The sequence below is a fragment of the Canis lupus genome, chromosome 3 (genome assembly GCF_011100685.1).
Source record: "Canis lupus familiaris isolate Mischka breed German Shepherd chromosome 3, alternate assembly UU_Cfam_GSD_1.0, whole genome shotgun sequence".
Classification (NCBI taxonomy): Eukaryota; Metazoa; Chordata; class Mammalia; order Carnivora; family Canidae; genus Canis; species Canis lupus.
Genome location: NC_049224.1, coordinates 54,816,806 through 54,837,082, shown reverse-complemented (window position 1 = coordinate 54,837,082; position 20,277 = coordinate 54,816,806). Strand labels below are relative to the sequence as shown.

Sequence of the window (20,277 nt, the reverse complement as noted above, 5' to 3'; positions counted from 1 at the left end):
ACCGCTGCGCCACCCAGGGATCCCCTGGTTCTTTGTTTTCTATCTCACTGAGGTCTCTCTGAGTTAGCTCCCTAGTTAGCATTTTTATCACCATTATTTTAACTTCTCCATCGAGCATGTTATCTTTGTTCTACTCAGATCTCCTGTGCTTCTGTCTTGTTCCTTCATTTGGGACATGCTCCTCTGTCTCCACATTTTTTAGCTCTCTGTTTGGAAATTCAGCTAAAAGTAATGGCCTTATGAAGAAGAGGTCCTGTAGTACCCTGCAGTGCAGTGTCCCCTGTTCACCAGAACCTGGTACTTCAGGGTTATCTCCTCTGTGCGTTGCTGGGCTATGTTTGTCTACAGTCCAGTTGTCTGAAATGGCTATCTCTGCCTATTATGGGTAGGTTTGGTCCCTACGTTGTTAGTGGGCCTGTCTTGTGCTATAGTTGAACTGGTATGTATGGTTTTCTTACCCTCTCCCTGGGGCAGGAGTCACTTTGGGGTGGTGCTGACCCCAATCCAGGTTTTTTGCACACTGCTATGCTCATGGCACTGATTTGGATGGACTCCTGCTAAAGGCATTTTGAAGGGGGAAGGGGTACTGGAGAATGCAGGGGCAAGGTGTTAGCAAGATTTGTGCCTGGTCTGCTGTAGGTGGGGACTGGAGCCACTCTGGAAAACTTCTGGTGAGGCCGGTTGGGAAGGGTCAGGTCCACAGATGAGTGTGGAAACAGGGTGGGGTCTGCATAAGTCTGCTGGGGGAGGAGATCTGGAACCAAGACAGGCCAGAGGTGGTATATCCACAGAACGTGGGACTGGGGCCTCCTATCAGCAAGTTAGGTAGTATTCCAGTCATGCTGATTCTCACAGGTGTCCAGTGTATCTGGGCTGAGGGGTGGGGGAAGGAAATTGTACCCAGCAGCTCTTGGTTTTGGAGAAGTTTCCAAAGATCCCTCCCCTTCCACCACTGGCTCTGAGATTAGTTAAAAAAAAAAGCTCCCTCCAAACTGCTATTTCTACACTATAGGTCTGTGGAACTGTTTTGTTGTTTTTTTTTTTTTTTTTTTTTTTTAAGATTTTTTTTTTATTGGTGTTCAATTTACTAACATACAGAATAACACCCAGTGCCCGTCACTCATTCACTCCCACCCTCTGCCCTCCTCCCCTTCTACCACCCCTAGTTCGTTTCCCAGAGTTAGCAGTCTTTACGTTCTGTCTCTGTTGTTTCTAAGGGTGGGAGCTCAGTTTCCTCTGGTGGTCTGCCTGCCTCAGAGCTGAGCCCGCCGAGTTAAAAAAAAATTTTTTTTAAAGCTTTATTTATTCACTTGTGAGAGAATGGGTGAGCATAGGGTTAGTGGGGTATATGGTGAGGAGGGAGAAACTGAAGCAGACTCCTTGCTGAGTGTGGAGCCTGACATGGGGCTTGATCCCACAACCCTGAGAAAACCAAGAATCAGGTCATAAGCCCTATTGATTTTAAGAACTTGAGAAGTTAAACCTCTCTGTTTTACAAAGCCAGATGTTATGGAGATTTGTCTTCCTGGTGTGGAGTTTGCCCCCTCCCCTCTCTGTGCCTGCAGTATCCTCCCTACTGTGGATGGTCCTACAGGTCAGTTAGGCTCCTTCATGGTGTCTATGCCCTTCCTATCCTCTTGGATACAGCCACATTCTCTACATTTAGCTGTGTAGAGTCTTTTCTGACAGTCTTCAGGTCATTTATACTGCTGTGGGTATTATCTAGGTGTATCCATGGATAAGGTATGCTTAAGATTCTCCTATTTCCCCATTTTCTGCAGAAGTCCTTCTTCTCTGGCTTTCATAGTTTGACATGCAGTCAGAAGAATGAGAATCATTGTTCTCTTATAAGTTGCGTTTCATTTTTTTCTGGAAGGCTTGGAGCTGCTTGACCATGACTGAGCATAGATGAGGGTGTGTTGTGTTTCTTAAATCTGTATGTATATGCTTTCAGTAAATTTGTAAAACCTTTAGCCATTGTATTTTCTAATTTTTTTTTCTGTCCCAGAATAATTTTTCCTACCAAGAGAGAATATGAAGGGTAGACTACAATGTAAAATACTGTTGGGAGAAAACTGTTAACCCCAGATTCTACAGCCAGTGAAGATATTTCTGTAAGAAGGCAAATACATTTTCAGATAAGGGAAAAACTAATCGAATTCATTACCAGTAAGCCTGTGATATGAGTGTTATGCCCCTTACCTCTAATGGTCTTACTGTATTTCTCTCTCTTAAGGAGCCTAAGAGGCTGTATCTCACCTGAGAAAAATATTCTTCTGAGATGCGTGCGGCCCACTCAATGCACTGCTCTAGGGGTCGGCAGGGATTGGACACATCCGCACATTTAATCAGCATCCGTTTAATCAGAGTCCGGTTCTCTGGACTTCTAAGCATAGTGTTTATGGCTTCTTCATCTCTATTCACTTCCTAAAACAGAAGACAAGTTCAAAGCAATCAAAGTGGGTTTTCTGGTACCAAGCCCTGTCTTCTAGGTGTGGCTCCACTGTACACTTAGTAAAGCATTGACCAAGGCCTACAAGTGAAGCAGTTCACAGAACAGTGAGGAGGATAATCTGAGCATTGAGCTCAGCTCCTCACTTGACAAAAAAGAAAACCAAGGCTCGGTGAGATTCCAGCAGGACTTAAGAGTAGAGGGTAGCACTGGAGGCTGGTTTTTGTGCCCCCTCCCCTTCTTGACTCTTCTCTTCTTCCCATTCCAGATATTGCTCAACAGTTGCTTTTTCTTTGTTCTATCTCTACTGCTCTCCCTTGGGACATGAGCAGTATCTTTTATAAAAAAAGGTTTCTCTGCCCTTCCCTCAAAAGGAATTGTGTGGTGCACCAGGCTCTTTGGTTTGCACAGCCCAATCCAGGCCCATGATAGATATGATCTTGAGAATTAGCTGGCAGTGTACCTGGATTTGTCAGATAGAGTGTTACTTCTTACTTCCTTAATAGTCATTCTCTTTTGATCTTCACTCACAAAAAGATTTGTGGTAGGCATGAAAAGCAGTATCATCTACTACTATATTTTATAGATGAGCACATTGGGACTTGTTCAGAGCCACCCAGATGAGCCAGAATAAGAACTTCAGATTTACCTTTAGTCCTGGGTTTGCTCTGTTCATAGTACCACATGCTGTCCTGTTTAAAGGCGTGCCATTGGTATGGGTTCTCCACACATGGTATAACAGACCTGGTGGTTACAAGCCCTCTGAAGCAAATTCAGGTTGGAAGAGGGAGTATCAGGGCAAAGAGCACCATCAGAGACAGCAATGAGCTGGTCTCCTCATGCTTTCCAAAGAAGGGTCATGTGATTTCAATGAGTAATCACAATAGTCTAAAAAGGCCTGATGGTCCCATCTCAGTGGGGACGGTTATGCCATCAAGACGGGCACATGCCCATCCAGAGCCCAGGCTGTCAAATTTTCCACCACCTATCAACTCTGTGTTGACACTCCTCTTGTCAGCTGTGACTATGGTTCAGTCCTGCCAACTGTAAACCACTTTCTTTCATATTACTTTGTCTGTCATCTGACTGGCTCAACAGATTGATTTCCAGTCTCAGAAGTAACCCAAGTACTAACAGATGAGATAGAACAGAATACTCAGTTGAGTCTGGCACCTGCCCAGACTTGATGAAAGAAACCAAGCCTGCAGAGTTGGCTAGGAACGGTGGCCTAGGTGACATCCCACCCAGGATGGCAGGAGCCACTAAAAAAGGTTGGTGTGGGTACTCCACAATGGAAGTCCTTGGAAAGGAAGTAAAGTCAGAAGCAGGCTGACAAACTGGGAGAACAGGGGTGGATGAAGGAAGCAGAGTTCTCAACAGATTTCAAATTGGGTTGAAGAGGAACACACACGAAGGGGTAATAAGCTGGAAGGCCAGGGACAAAGGCTATGACCGGATGAGTTGTACATGTCAAGTGGGGTTAGAATTCAAGGAATGGTGATCCTAGCCTCATAGGATAAACCATCTCTGTGCTTGATAAAGACTCTCAGGATGGTGATAGGAGTAGGGGGAGGAGGGCCATGGAAAAAGATTGTGAGCTGGTGCCAAGATGTTCAGTGTATATGGGATAGGTGGTAGGGCCTCAAAGGAAGAGGGTTCATGAAAATATATGCTATAGGTGCTGATCTCATGCTGATCTAGTATAGTAGGTACCTTTTATTCAGTGCCTACTTTGCCCTATGCCCATTAGTCCTATGCCTCAGCTTGATTCTGTTCATTTTACAGACAAGGAAATGGCGAAACAAAACTGGGATGAGAACTCAGATCTGTCTGCTTCTTGAGTTGTGGTCTCCTGCTGGGCAGTTGTGGACTCCAGGCCTCAAATCCAGAAATGTACAACAATGTCACCCTTGGGACCAAAATACAGGGTCCTTCTCAACCCCCCACCCTCTCGTGACAGAGACCAGCAGGGGAGAGTGGCTGCTGCCACAGCATGTACATAGTGAGGAATGTTGTGGGGGGAGACCTCAAGGGTGCCAACTGACCCCAGAATGCCCAAGGAGAGGGGTTGGGAGGAATATGAGAACAGGCACAGGAATGGATCACCTGCCTGAAGTTAGTTTTAGCTTCCACATCTACTTTTGGAGGTCTAATTTTTTCCTGACAAGTCTGTATACTTTAAATAATTTTTCAACCAGGGATTCCTGGGTGGCTCAGTGGTTGAGTGTCTGCCTTCAGCTCAGGCAGTGATCCTGGGGTTCTGGGATTGAGTCCCACATCGGGCTCCCTGAAGGGAGCCTGCTTCTCCCTCTGCCTGTGTCTCTGCCTCTCTCATGAATAAATAATTTTTCAACCAATGGAAATTAAATCCAAGGAACTCCTGGGGAACTTTTCTCCAGCTCATTATGTCTTACACTCTGTGTCTCCACAACACACAGGGATAAGGGCCTCAAATACAGGTTCTCTTTGCACTCAGTTTCCCTTACCCCATTTACTTCGAGGGCTGCCAGAGGCTTGTTGATGCTGTTGACAAATTTGTTGACATGCTCGAAGTGCCTTGTCATTTCTGTGGCTAAGACCATGTCGATGATACCCTGGCGCAGCGTCCGATAGTCATTCCTGTTTCAGATGACAAACGAGAGGGTGCTATGGAGGATTCATCCAGACCAGACAGATACTCCTGAAAACAATCTGTTAGCTAGGATAGCATCCACTGGACCTAAATTCTAATGTCAGTGCAAGTCACAGGGCATACTTTAAAACAAGATTATTAGCAAGGGGAAACTGAATAGAAGTTAAAATCAGTAAGCTTATGGGCAAGACTTCACAGGTGCAACACTTGTCATTCTGTAGCAGAAGACACCTAGTTCTTAGCATAAGAGAACATGGTAGGAGCGAACAAAGGCAGAGATCTGTGGTTATGAAGAATGTACCCCCCTCTATAGAGGAACCTTAAGATCCAACAATTTCAGTGCCCAGAAACTTCAAGACAGCTGAGAAACTCACAGGGGATACTTGCCTACCTCTTCCCTCCAGCCCTTGTTTTTATTCAATCATTTTGTAAAATTTATCTCTATTCAACCTCTTTTTTCCAGTCACCCCACTGCTTCCCCTGGACACACCCAGGTTATCAGGGTCTTGTGTATCTGTCCAGAGCTAACTGATATATATATACCAGCAACTATGAATAAAACCTAGTGAAATTCTAGAACAGTGCAAAAGGGAGTTTTGTAACAGGAATCTCCTTTTTAAAAAATCTCCTATAAAATGTTCCTTATGAATCAAAATTATCTTCTTCCACCTGATATTTATGAGGTCCCTCCCCTGGACCAGGCACCCTACTAGACATTGAGGGTACAGTGATGAACAAAAGGCACTGGCTACTGTGATCTTACAGAACTTAATCAAATCAGCCTTAGCCAAGTAATGAAGAATGATTATTTAAACATGTGATAAGTGCTATGAAGGAATCTAGCACCGGAAAATTAGTATGAGGAATCAGGGAAGGCTTCCTCTAAGTAACATGTGAACATTGACAATGATGAGAAGTGTGCTGGGCACAGGAGGGCAGAGAGGAGTGTTCGGAGAAAAAGCTTCTATGAGTCTCTAGAAGCTCAAGATGTCAGCATTATACTTTGGTGTCTTGAAATGTCAAGACATAAAAGAGCTGAATGAACCTTGAAAGCATCGTGCTAAGAGAAAGAAGCCAGGCAGGAACCACACACTGGGTGTGCTTCTGTTTATTACAAAATGTGTACAGTAGGCAGATTTTGGAGCCAGAACGTACACCAGTAGTTGCCTGTGGCTGCGGGATCTACTTGGGGCAGGGAAAGTGAGAGTCAATGAATGAATCTGAGGTTCTTTCTGGGGGATGATGGAAACATTCTTAAGTTGACTGCGGTGATGGCCACACAACTCTAAACATACTGACAACCCCTGTGCACTTTAAATGAATAAACTCTATAGTATGTGAATTGTATCTCAAAGTTGTTACAGGGACCAACATACTCCCCTATTCAGTGAGTGCTCTCACCTCTCCATGTTTTTGAAGATATTGCATTTGTCATCCCGGGTGGTCAGCTGGAAGGCCAGAGCCGCGTGGTGGCTCTCCAGCACAGCAGTGTCATTATACAAAATGGCCAGCTCGCTTCCAGCATTGCACAGGAAGGAGTTGGTTCTCCCAGGGTGGTCCACGTCGTGGATGGTGGCTGCGATGAGGGCAGCGACCTCATCAACTGGATCTAAAGTTTGCTGCAAACAAGAGATCTTTTAAAAACGAAGGCATGGTGCTGAAAGGAGGGAAGCTTCTGTATAGTTTTCTTTTTGCCCCATTACTTTAAGGTAAAACTATTCCAGATTTCTGAGAAAAGCATATTGTTGAACAAATCCAGTTTCCTTACCTTCACTGAGAAATAGCTGCATGTTTGTACTTGTTAATTAGGGAACATTATCTGATTCTCAATCTCACACAAGTTAAGGACTTACCAAAATACGAAGCGTCCTCAATAGACAGGAGTCACCTCCTCAGCCAGTGTGACTTTAGACCCATCACAAAAAGTCAGATACCGACTTGGCCCAAAGTAAACTAGTATTACTGAGAGAGAAATAATTTAAAATGTGCATCACTTACATTAGTGGGGTTGGTCTAGTATTTCCCTCCGTTTTGGTGCTATCTTTGTCAGGTTGATGTCAGGGTTTTGTGAGTTTGGTAAAAATAATCTGGAAGTTGTCCATCATTTTTAAGTCTCTGAAAAGGTTTACGTAACATGGAAAAATCCCTCAAGGGGCTGAAGAACTCACCTGACCATCTGAGTCAAGAGCTGGATTAGAAGAATTTAGTTGATGGAGGTTAAGAACTACTTCCATGGTATTGACCTATTGGTTTTCTACTTCTAGTATGTGATGTGAAACATTTTATTTTAAGACTTTTAAGTTAGTACAGAAGTGTCTGGCACTTTCTTCTTTCTGCACTTTTTGATTAGTTTGGCTAGAATTTAATTTTCTTGGTTATTTCAAAGAATCATTTTGGAATATCATTTTGGTCTCATTCTGTAGGTCTTAATATATAGATTTTTCATTGTGTTGGTTTCTAAAATTATTTAAAACATTTTCTCATTTGTAGCAGCTGACTTTTCTTTTTTTTTAAGAGTTTATTTATTTGAGAGAGAGCATGAGCACTGGGGTGAGGCGAGGAGCAGAGGGACAGGGAAAAGCAGACTCCCTGCTGAGCAGGAAGCCCTCCATGGGGCTCAATCCTGGGATCAGGCCCTGAGCCAAAGGCAGATGCTTAACTGACTGAGCCATCCAGGTGCCCCGCAGCTGGCATTTTTTAATTTAACCTTTAATTATTAAATTTTAGTTTTGTTCTGTAAAGGTTAGAAAATGTACCCATGAAATTCTGAAGTTTATCAAGACTTATTGTGTCCTAGCAACTCATTTTTGGAAATATGCTATAGACACTTGAAAAGTGCACATCTCATTGGTCCTATAAATTTTTTTCTATAAACTTATTTAAATTAAAATTTAATAGTTTTAACTTTAAATGGGGGACTTGTATGAATTATATCTCGATAAATGTTTAAGTTAGCTAAGTATATATTTGCATTTTATCACTAGAGTGGTTTAAAAGCAGTAAATTATAGCAAAAATTAGGCTATTTTTATATATACTGAGCCATGCTGACAGAGATGTGCCTACCTGCCCATTTGTTTTTGTATTTTATAAAACAGTGCTCTCTCTGGACTCTTAATTATGCCTATAGTGTTGGTCATGATCTTTTTAAACAAAACAAAACAAAACAAAACAAAACAAAACTGGAGGGCAGCCCGGGTGGCTCAGCGGTTTAGTGTTGCCTTCGGCCCAGGGAGTGTCCTGGAGACCTGGGATCGAGTCCCGCGTTGGGCTCCCTGCATGAAGCCTGCTTCTCCCTCTGCCTGTCTCTGCCTCTCTCTCTGTGTGTGTCTATCATGAATAAATAAATAAAATCTTTAAAAAAAAAAAAAAAACTGGAAGGAACAGTGAATGGGCACCTGAAAGACCCAGATCTGAACACATCTGACCTTTGGGGTGAGGCCTTCACTGCTGCCCAGTAGGTCTGTGTGCCAGGTGTTACCCTCATGTCGTCCTCTCCACACACTACTCCATCATAGAGGATAAGACGCTTGCCCTTGCTCTGCCTGATTGCCATGGCCCCAAAGGGCTGTCTCCAGGTGCCAGGACACTAGGCAATGACATGGTGCTGCTCATTCCTCAAAAAGCCCTGCTCTTAGACACAAAAACCGCGGTTCTTCTGAAAGTGAAATGGCGATGCCACTGGAACTCCCTGGACCTTCTGTGCCATTTTATGATAGATGTTGAAGGAAAGAACACAAGAGCTTTGGCAGATCAGCGTAAGTCTAGTTGCTGCTTTGAAAATTTCCCTAACAAAGTAATTTACAACATGAAAAGCTTTCCTAGGAACTTGGTTTGAGAGTGGGCAGTGAGTCCTGAACCTTGACTGGAACCTTTCTCCTATGAAGCTCTTCTACCATAACCCCCTCTCCCTCTTTCTCCTCAAAGCTGGAGCTAAAGTTGCTAGACAGCGCCCAGGTGGCTCTGAGTCTGTGGTGACCAGCCACCAGTGGGTGCCAGTGGCCAGAGCACTGACTCAACAGAGCAGGACAGACATGGGATAGAAAAAGAACCTGCTATGCAAACAGAGTGCATGGACCAATGAGGGAATATCCCCAAATATGGGGAAAACAGCCTGCCCGAGTGGAGCACACATGGGAAACTGGGGCATCTAAGTCAGTCTTGGGATGCAGGGTAGTTCAGGCAGGCCTCTCTGGAGGACCAAAGGCTGGTATGCATACCTGAAGGACAGGTAGGGACACAAGGAAGGCAGTACTATCACAGGGGATAGCATATTAAGGGCAAGAGTATTAAAAACAACATGTGGCCTGTGTGTTGGGAAGCTGTGAATAATCATACCGAGGAGTTTTAAAGTTTAAGTCTTGGGGTACCTGGGTGGCTCAGGTGGTTGGGTGTCTGCCTTTGGCTCAGGTCATGATTTTGGGGTCCAGAGATCAAGCCCCGCATTGGACTCCCTACTCAGTGGGGAGCCTGCTTCTTCTCCCTCTGCTGCTTCCCCTGCTTGTGCTTGCTTTCTCTAATAGATAAATAAAATCTTAAAAAGAAAATAAAATCTAAGTCCTGTAGGAGGTGGGAAGCTACTCCTGGGAACAATGGGGTCAGATGTGCTGTTTCAGAAAACTTGTGTGCAGCAGTGTGGTTGAGTTCCATGGGAGTCAGGGGGTCAGGAGTGCTTAAGTGGTACCATGTAGATGAAAAAGCAGGGCCCTCCCTAGGACCATAGCGGGAGCATTATGAGGTAAAGATAATCCTGAGGACACGGGGTGTGTGTGTGTGTGTTTGTGTGTGTTGTCATGTGACCTACTAGATGACACAGGCTTAGGGAGAAGAGAGAACAGAAGTGCTTCCAGGTTTCTGACCTGGGTGTCCTCTTGACTGATGGAATTCTGGCCTGGGCTGGCAACCCCAGGGGAGCATAGTGCTGCGCAAGAATATAACTTGGCCTCAAACCTTGATGACACTGAGGGATGGGGTGGGTAGAGGGGCACCTAAAGTGGTGCTCTACAAGTTAGGGCCGTAATTCTGGGGGGGGTCTCACTCTGAACCTACAAATTGCAGCCAACTAACTGTTCTTGCTGGTTTTCTCCACAGGACCAATCTGCTCCTCACACTCCCACAGAAAGGAATAGGCTCATGTCATGAATTAACCTATCAAACCCACAGAGCCACAGCACAGCTTCCTGCCCGACTTCCCATGCGGCTGCACTCTCCCAGGGCTGGGCTGCACACAGGTAGGGACCACGTGAACAGTCCCCCTATAGACTGGTGGCCCCCCATCCCCGGTGGAGTGGTGCCCCACACAGATCACCTCTGTGGAATCGGAGGCCACAGCCTGCCCCATTGTCCCTGCCCACTAAGCATGGAGCACATGCAGCTCACCTTTATCCTCTCTTTGCAGAGAAAGTAGGCAGTGGCGTGAAGCACGTCAGCAGAGTGTGTGGAGTTGTGGTAGGGGTTAGAAGAGTGGTAATTGGCTTCAATAATCTGTAACCACGATCTCAGTGTTGTCTCGGAGCAGTTCAAGAATTCACAGATTCCGAAGCGAGCAAATATTTTGAGACCAAGATAAATCAAAGGCCTAAAGAGAAAAACATCCAAGACATTAAAACAAAAAGAAACAGGCAAAGTGTTGGGAGCCTATAGGTTCAGACCCAACCAGCTAGTGGAGTTAACCTTCAGAGAGCATGCAGGCAGAGGGTGGAGCTTGTCTGAGTGGCGCAGGGCAGCATCGCCCTTTCTTCTGGCAGCCACTGCCAACCTTGGCCGGAGCCCAGTGCCAGCTCTCAGGCAGTGTTCCCCACTGGCTGGGGCGAGGTTTGCTCACCACCCCTCTTCTTCATTCAGACTTTCACTTGTACCAGTAGATTCTTCAAAATCAATGTGATGCTGGGCTTGAACCCTGTCCTCACCTTTCCACTCGCTGGACCTATGATATGGGCCAGATGTCCTGTCTGGAAGCAAATAACACTTTCTGAAGATGGTGTATGAGCCAGATACCGTCACTTGTCATGTAATGATCTCAATCTGGAGGTAGGTGCTGCAGCATGAGGAAGTTTCCCCTGAGAAGGTGGTCAATGGGCCACCAAGTCAGGCCCTTCTTGAGAAGTTAGCCTTGATCCAGCATCTGGCCTTCAGCTTGGAAGGTCAAGAAACGGCTCTGCTGAGGCAGTATCCTGAGGTCATCAGGCTCACAGGGTTTGAAGTGGCCTGCCTTGGCCTGATTCACATGAATGCAATGGCACTAGCATGTAAGCCAGGTGCTCGAAGATTCGTCTGCTATAGGAGTGTCCTTGCCCATGAGGGGTACATGGAAACAGAACATACCAGAAGGCTGACTCCTGGTGAACACGACTGAAGGGCAGGGGCTGTCCTGGAAACAGTTCACCCAGACTAGGAGGAGATCTGAAGAGTTAGGTATCCTGTGGGCCACAGAGCACAGCACGCCTCTCCCGTAACTGCCCTCTGGGCCTGGCCAGGTTCGGAGCCCTACCGTCTTCCCTGTGTGTCATGTCAACTACACCCTTCTGGCCAACTGTTCTTTTCCAGCAAGGTACAACATAGAAGGTAAGATCCCTAACCCCACCCCCACTCTCTGAGCGTACTCAGATCAGGATGGAGTTTTGGGGGGCCCCAGGCCTGTCACCAACACAGCAGCTGAGATCTGGGGATGGCTGTCAGCAAATGTGTCTGTGTATCTCTATTTTTCAGTTCCAGCCCGAGTGGGACTCTGTGCTGCTGTCTCGACATATCACCACATACAGAAAAAACTAACACCTGTATTTTACAGGAGAAACCTGTGCCACTTGAAGAGGTAAGTCCTGTTAAACTTCCCACTTGCCCTGAGTGTCCTGTCTCTGCAGGAGTCATGACCCCGCCGACCCTCCCTGATCCCTTGTCGGCCCAGGTGGTCAGGGGTACCTGCTGCTCAGCTCCTCTTTCTAGAGCCTCCCTCCCTGACCAGGGATGGGCTCTGGAAGAACCCACACTCTTTCAATGGCTCACCACAGAGGCCCCTGGAACCAAGCTGTGTGTCTGCCAGGCTCCAGGTGGACTCACCTTTTATTTGTGGCAGCCTCCAGTTCAAAAATATTGAAGTCCCAGTACTCCTCGTTTTCCATGGCCCGAGCTATCCGTGGGGGGACATCGTGAAGGGAGATGGGGGTGATTATACTGCTGGGCACCTGCTGAAGATCTGCAAAGTGATGTGGTGGAGAACAAAATTAATAGGCTTTATAGTATTTACTGCTCCGGTGGGGACAGCTGCTTTGTTTCTGAGGTATAGGACATACCAAGAAACTTCTTACAGATGAAAAAAATTAACTGAAAACATATCTGCAAAATGTTTTCACCATTTGTGTTACTATAATATTAACAATGCCCTGAAAAATTAAAAAGTTAAAACTCACTTTTTGTCGAAAGAACATACTCATTCCCAGAGAGTCTTCGCAAACCATCCTGATAAAAATCAAGGAAACAAGAGAAAGAGAAGTCAAAACTATTCCTTACTTCTTGAAAATGCCAGGACAGTAAGTAGGTCTCCGAGGAGAGCTGAGGGCAGCCTCTCCACCAATGCCCCCTGATCTCCCCTGTGATTAACAACTGGACTCAGTCACCTGACACAGAGCGCAGGGCCTGATGCTGGGAAAACTGTCTAAGCTCAAGCCACACAAGCAAGGTAAGCTTGCAAGATGCCCCAAAGCCCAGCATTGCTGGGGGCCCTCAGTGCCGCTTGGGTGTGTCAGGGACAACTGGCTTCTGCCCTCAAGCCTCCCCTCTGCCATTTCCTTGCCACCCTCCTTACTGCAAGGGTAAGGAGGCTGTCATTTCCAGCTTCCTCTGGAAAAGTGGATTCTTTTGCACTTCCACATACCTTCAGACCCCTGGCTGCCTCTTGGAGTGAGAGCCCTCCTAGACCACGGCACAAGCCCCTAACAGCCCCGCTCTCCCATCTTCCTTCCCTTCCTCCCTCCTCCAAGGACATAATCCCACCCCACCGCCATTATTTTCACCCCTTACCCACAGGCTGGAGGCACCTGTGCCTCAAATAGGTAGGACCACGGTTAGACATTATTGTCCCTGGGAACCACTGTACCCTACAGATTACTATAGAAGGTCTAGAGCCTTCTGTTTAAGATGTGAACTTCAGAAAGCAAGCACTGGGAGGGGAGTGGAGTTTTTGTTGTTTTTTTTTTTTGGCGCTGGTGAGGAGGTAAATTTTACTTCTGGCCAAGACAAGAGGTGAAGACAGTGACAGAATGATCTGTTTCCCACAAAGTTGTTCTTCCCTGGTGAGACCACTCTGCTAGCTGGGCTGGAGGAGGCCTCCAGGAACCCCGAGAGCCCATGGTATGAAACCACCAAATCTATGCAGGTTGTTTTGAAAGGAAACTGTGCCCCATCCTCTGGTGCCTCTTAAAGCATATATAGTCTTTCTGTGTCATAATTTGGTATGAATCATTTCATATTTTTTTTCTGCTGTAGTTTTCAAAATCTTTAAAACAATCAAGTTTTACTTAAATTCGTCATAGGACCCCTAAGCAAAAATGAAGAACCTAGCCCTGCAGACTGTCAAGACTCCCCCTTCTCTGCTTTGAGCTGAAGTCTCCCTGGGTGGCAGGCAACAGGTGGGTGACGGCTCTGGCCAAAGAACAGTCGAGCCTGAGTGATGGAGGGATTCAGGCCTCCGCTGAGCCCTACCCACGAAGAGCTCTGTGTAGGCCAGCCATACACAAATGATGTCTGGGGAAACAGACAAGAACAGGAGGCTCTCGCCAGCAACCGGGCCAAATATACTTACAGACATTAAGCCCCCAACAAGGTCATTGGCATGAGGATCATCATCCTTAGCACCAAACTGTGGTGAATATAATTCAGTGCTTCTCAGGATTTCCAGCACACGGTCTAAGGCTTCCGTCACAGGCATGGGGCTGCTCTCCTGGGCAGCGTTGATAATGTTGATTACCTAAAGCATGGGAAGACCACATGAGTTTCAACCCTACACGTGGAGGGAGGGCGATGCAGAGGGGCAGGCTGGTCACGGTGCTCAACCAAACAGACCAGCCTCTGTGTTCATGTGACATGTCCTCTTTCATTAGAGGAGACTGCTCCATACAATGAGGAAAGCATTCTTATCAGGCGGGCCTGCTTCCTCTCACTGGAAACATGCAACCCCAAGAACAAGGGACTTCCCTGCACACTTGTTGGACACCGCCCACACATGCCCTACCTTGGTGATGGGCGCCTCAATCGTCATGGAATGTATCCGGGCCATGGAGGAGTGTCGTCTCTGACTGCCAACTGTTGAGAGAGCACATGACATGGAGGTCAGGGTACGCACAGCTGCAGGCACCTGCTGACCACGGGGGGGGGGGGGGGGGGGGGGGCCGGGCCCTGCCTTGCTCCCTGCACCACCCCCCCACAGGCTCCCATGTGCTCAGCTGCAAGAGCAAGGGGGAAGAGTGGAACTGTGTCCCAACAAGCCTGGGGTTCTGGCAGAACCAACTGCCAGCAGCTTCCTTCAGTCCTAGGCACTAGGATGCACGTGCCCCCCCAGACTGAACTTCTGATATCACAGGCCAGAGAAAAAACAGGGTAAACAATCTAGCAAGTCAAGGCCAAACAGTTAGCCTCTTTTTGCGTTTATAACAATAAGGCTTTTAATATTCAGCTTGCCGCTATCCAGGAGCAAAAATGTTCTCGAAGACAATGCCACACAGGCTCTTTGTTTCATATATGGCAGGAGCAATAAGCACAGTCCCCTATCAACTGAAATACAGGAATTTTTGGTTAAATTTTTCAAGGCACCTTTTGGTGTTCTCCATGGTGATGCTTAATCAAAATCAATGAGGTAAACACCATCAATGAGACAGGCAGTAATGCCTCGGCTCTGTCTGAAGTTTGTTCATGTTCTGGTGCTCCTGTCATGATATGGTTCCTCTGGGGTAAAGGGAAGGCTGGGTGGTGTACAGGCAGGAAAAAAACATACACATAGTGTTCTGTGTGTCTCCCTGAAAGCCCCACTGTCAGGCCAAATGCTGTTTACCACAGACCTGAAGGGACCACAGACTGTTCAATGGCCTGATACGTCAGCCTTGTTTCACCAAACTGAGGTCTAAGAAGCACAGGGCAAGATTAACCATCTCAGGGCCTCTAAAGCGTTTTAGATCTCAGGGACCTACAACACTCCTTACATCTAATTTTGGCAATCAGCATATGGTTGCCACCTCCCCATTCTACCCAGTTAAGGTCACTAAACCAAAAATAAAAACCACTGTTTTATCATTATGTCATAAAAGGACCCGGTCTCATTTAAAAATGGAATGAAAGTGACATATGCTTATAAAAATGAAATAACAGTATAAATAAAGTAAGAAGAAGAAACAGGGCATAAAGGCTGCCCTGTGTGCAGCAAGCCCAAAAGAATCTATAAACACTACTCTGACAACCGATGAGCAAGTGTATCAAGGTTACCGGGTACGTAACTATCAGGTAATTACATAGAACGTCAAAGTTCTATAAACTAGCAACAAACAATTAGGAACTAAAATAAAACATCATTATGAAAGCATCAAAACCCACCAATATTTAGGAATATATGTAAGGAAAGATGTGTAGAATTTATACACTGAAAAATGCAAAATGCTGCTGAGAGAAAATTAAAACCACCTGAAAGGAAACACAGAAGGCATCCATGGTTTGAAAGATTCAGTATCATTGAGATTTCCATTTTCCCTAAAGTGATCCATAGATTCGAGAGACTCCCAGAGATACCACCCCAGGAGGCTGTGTGTGTGTGTGTGTGTGTGTGTGTGTGTGTGTACGTGTATAAGTAAACTAACAAGCTGATGCTAACTGTTGTATGGAAACACAAAGGACCTATAATAGATAAGACAGTTGTAAAGAATAGTAATTTTACACTACCAACTATGAAGGCTTTACTGCAGAGGCTCTAGAAGCTGATGGTGGTATTGGTACACATATAGACTAACAGAACAAGGAAAAGAGAAGAGTCCAGAAAATGACCATCTATTTATCGTCACCTGATTATAATAATGGCACTGCTGAAAATACTTTTTTTTTCTATATGATGATGGGCTAATTGGACTTGCATGAGCGAGGAAAATTCATCCTTGATCCCTACTTTCATCAGATATAAAAATTAATTTGAAATGAATCACAGACCTGTGGTGAAAAATAAAACGATAAAGCTTCTGTAAGAAAACACGGGAGAATATCTTCATGACCTTGGGCTAGAGAAAGATTTCTTGAACAGGACACAAAAAAACACCAGCTATAATAGAAAACACTGATAAAATGAGCTTTATTAAAATTAAGAACTCCTGTTCACATTAAAGATCACCAAGAGAGTAAAAAGGCAAACCACAGACTAACAAAATATATGTGATGCATAAAGAGTTTTTACCAAACCAGTGAGATAAACAACCTGATTATAAAAACAAAATATCTGAACAACAGTTCACAAGAGAATGTCCAAATGGTCAGTAAGCATATGGAAGGGGTACTCATCCTCATTCGACACCAGGAAAATGAAAATTAAAACCATATCCACCAGAATGGCTGAAATTTGAAATGCCAAGATAACCAAGTGCGGGAGGTTGCAGAGCAAAGGGACCACCCACACATCAGCAGTGGGCAAGAATGTAGGACAACACATCTTGGGGAAACATCTGTAGCTGCCCAGAGGCCCAGGAATTCCACTTCCAGGTAGGACAGGAATACACATGTCCACCAAAAAAGAGTTGCATAAGAACATTCACACAGCCTTATTCTTAACAGCTCCCAAATGGGAAGAGAACACAGATGCCTATGAACAAGAGAATGGATCCAAGGTGACACATTCCTACAATGGAAGACTGCAGAGCAATAGAGAAAGGATGAAGTCCTGGCACACCTAACAACATGAAGGGATCGTAAGAACACGAACTGAAAGAAGGCAGATGCCAGGCATACATGCTATAAAATCCATCTCTCTGAAGTGTAAGAGGAGGCCAAAGAGGTTTACGGTGCTAGAAATCTAGTGGCTGCTTCTGTGAGGTACAAGGTGTGTGTGCATGTTTGTTTTCTGTATCTGCTTTGCTTTGGGTGGTGGTTACACAAGTGTATGGAGCTGTCAAAACTCATGGAACCAAACACTTAATATCTGAATTTCACTGTGTGTAAATTATAATTCAGTTAAAAAGACTAGTGATTAGAGGCACATGGGTGGCTCACTGGTTGAGTGTCTGCTTTTGGCTCAGGTTGTGATCCAGGAGTCCTAGGATTGAGTCCTCCCATCAGGCTTTCTGCAGGGAGCCTGCTTTTCCCTCTGCCTATGTCTCTGCCTCTCTCTGTATGTCTCTCATGAATAAATAAATAAAATCTTAAAAAAAAAAAAGGCACCTAGTGATTAAAAACCAGAAACATGGGGCATGCCTGGGTGGTTCGTTGGTGGGTGGCCAACTCTTGATTTTGGCTCAGGTTATGATCTCAGGGTCCTGGGATCCAGCACTGAGTTGGGCTCTGTGCTCAGCAGAGAGTCTGCCAGGGGTTCTCTCTCTCCCTCTCCCTTGGCCCCTCCTCCTGTTCTAGCTCCCTCCCTCTTTCTCTCTCTCTCAATCTTTAAAAAAACAAACCCAGAAATATTAAAGAAAAACATTTACCTCTTAAAAATACAGAAATGGACCAAGTCAGTCTAAGAATGAACAGAACATAGGAGGAAGATTGTTGTGGGTGGGGGCAACCTTGTCCCTGTCCCATTCTGCCCGAGGCCCATGGGGGTGCACGAGTGAAGGCCACAGTGAAGATGGTGGAGGCAGCTACCGTCCCCCCTTGCCAGGCACCCTCATGTAACTCTCACACAGCCCTCTGTGGGCAGCATCACTGTCCCCATTTCACAGTGAGCAAATGGAAGCACAGAAGTCTACCCCCAAGGCTGTACACAAAATAGATGATGCTGGGACTAGAATCAAGGGTATTCTGAGGCCAAAGCCCAAGCTCTGGCCCGTGACACCACACTGCTTCCCTCGCAGCAGGGTGGGGCCTGTGTAGTCTTTCCAGTGTTTTCTGAGCCTCATAACAAACCCAAGGGCACTGGATCCCCATTGTATTATCTCGGTTGCTATTACCTTGGAAAGTTGTGGCTTTTTATCTAGCACCAACCAACTCCATATGCCTCTGGGTCAAAGAAAGTACAGAGCTAGCAGTACTATTTGCCTCCACACTGTATTTGTAATTTTCTTTACATTTTAAAAACTACTATATCATCCAGACCACACATCTACTGTAATCTTGAAAAATTATATTCCAATTAAAATTTAAATAATGTTTGCTTAGTCAGAGTCTTTCAAATCCCCAAAGGCAGCTCACCTCTCCACCAAAAGGTAAGTTTCCATGGCAAACTGCAACCCACAATGGAATATATTAAGAATTTCCAAATGCATTATGCATTACCCATGTAATTATAGCAGATAAATGGACATCCTCCGCTGTTAATAGTTTAGAAAATAAACTATAGAACAGATAGTAAAATGTAGGGTTTTTTTCTTTATTTCCTCACTCCATCAAAAGGCTGAGAATGGAGCCCCCTGGCAGGAGTCGGATGAGGGGGAAATGGACACGGGTTGCTAGAGGGTCCCCTCCCCTCTCCTGAACTGGTGTGGGCAGTGACCTGGAGAGCAGACTGAGGACAGAATGTCTGGTATTCATGTGTTCAGCATTTTCTCCTCCTGTCTTTGTCACCTACCTTCACTTGTTCGAGAAGCAAGAGTTCTGACATCTAGCGAGCTTTTCCTTCTGTCTTTATGTTTGCCTGACTGATTATCTGTGGAAACAAACTATAAATCACCTCTTCAAAAGAATTTTAACAATTTATTAGGAAAGTTACAGATCTAAATTTTTTCAATAACAAAATTTAAGAATTAGAACACCATTTAAGAAGTCACAAAAGTCAACAGAGTGCCCGGAGATGAAGACTTTGACCAATGAAGTTTAAGCGGGGGGGGGGGGGGGGGGGGGGGGGGTGATTTTCTCAAAATGTCCCACCTCGTACAGTCATAAACAATCTCTTATACTTCCGCATAATCAAATAAAATGGTTAAAACATTTTGATTCTCACCCATCCTTGCCCCAAAGGTAAATTTTTTATTTTTTTTACAATACATGTTTTACAATGTCCCAGGGAAAAACATATCTCTCTTTTCAAGCGTAGTACAGGGAACACTGGTTTGGGGTCTACTTCAAAAGACAGTTTATCTTTCTCCCTGCTGCCCCTGCTTCCTGTGAGCTGCGCCCCCTCTTCCAGCCTCCAGGAGGGGCTGGCTTTGACTCCTCTCACCCACTGACCCCATGGCAACCAATGACAAGGCAGAGCTGACCCTCCTTCCTGTGCCCTGCTGTGTGCTACCCTTGGTGCTGAGCCTCTCCAAATTGTTCCCATTTCATACATGAGGAAACTGGCAGCTGGCGCTCCAGCGGAGCCTTCTCCGCCTGCAGGCTGCATCTTTTCTACCCTCCCCTGGCTGCCTCAGCTAGAGTCCCTGCTCAGCAACAGGACCCAAATGCAGGCCCTTCATGTCTCTCCCCACATCAAGAAGCTGCTTCATGGGGTATCTGCTACATTTTCTTTTACATGGGCACTGACAGTGAACTTGTCATGTCACCTGGACCCTCCTTGTTGCTACATCTGAAGGATACTGTTCAGGTCTTACTTATGGTACTAGACACACTGACCACTCTTTCTGGAAACTCCTGATTTTCCTTCCGTTTCTTACTCTCCCTTCCTCATTCCTCAACCCCCTTCCTCATGGTTCCCTCCTTCCGGCTCCCAAGATTCTGTTCTTAGCCCTTCTTGTCCTCCCAGCAACATGTCTCCTTGGGAGATCTCATTTATTCCCACAGTTTTAACTAACTCCTGTGTTGCTATCTCATCCCAGGCTTCTCCAGAGAGCCAGACTCCATCGGACACCCCTCAGGCACTCCCAGCGTACTCATCTTCCCCCAGATCCAGTAAAGTTGGAAACAAGTCATACGCTTCTCCCTTCCTCTTCCTCAACTGGCCAGCTGAATCTACACATTTTATCTCCTAAATAAATCTTTAGTCTACCCCAGCTCTGTCCTTGTCCTAGCTCAGGCACTCTCCCTCCTCCTCCTGATTATAGCAACAGCCTCCTTCACTGGTCCCACAGTCCCCAACCTTG

General features: G+C 45.7%; 1 protein-coding gene across 4 annotated transcripts in view; it reads right to left on the bottom strand.

Moving 5' to 3' along the window:
* The window catches only part of PDE8A (phosphodiesterase 8A), a 156,529-nt gene that overhangs the window by 22,362 nt on the left and 113,890 nt on the right, over positions 1 to 20,277 (bottom strand). For 2 of the 4 annotated variants that reach the window (XM_038532922.1, XM_038532925.1), the window contains exons 12-20: positions 18,825 to 18,902; positions 14,310 to 14,380; positions 13,881 to 14,045; positions 12,490 to 12,538; positions 12,140 to 12,275; positions 10,463 to 10,661; positions 6,486 to 6,718; positions 4,939 to 5,071; positions 2,260 to 2,427 (exon numbers count right to left, since the gene is read on the bottom strand). In XM_038532922.1, coding sequence (XP_038388850.1) covers positions 2,260 to 2,427; positions 4,939 to 5,071; positions 6,486 to 6,718; positions 10,463 to 10,661; positions 12,140 to 12,275; positions 12,490 to 12,538; positions 13,881 to 14,045; positions 14,310 to 14,380; positions 18,825 to 18,902 — 1,232 coding nt within the window. The remainder of the gene's footprint in view (positions 1 to 2,259; positions 2,428 to 4,938; positions 5,072 to 6,485; positions 6,719 to 10,462; positions 10,662 to 12,139; positions 12,276 to 12,489; positions 12,539 to 13,880; positions 14,046 to 14,309; positions 14,381 to 18,824; positions 18,903 to 20,277) is intronic. The other 2 variants (XM_038532923.1, XM_038532924.1) reach the window with 2 other exon arrangements.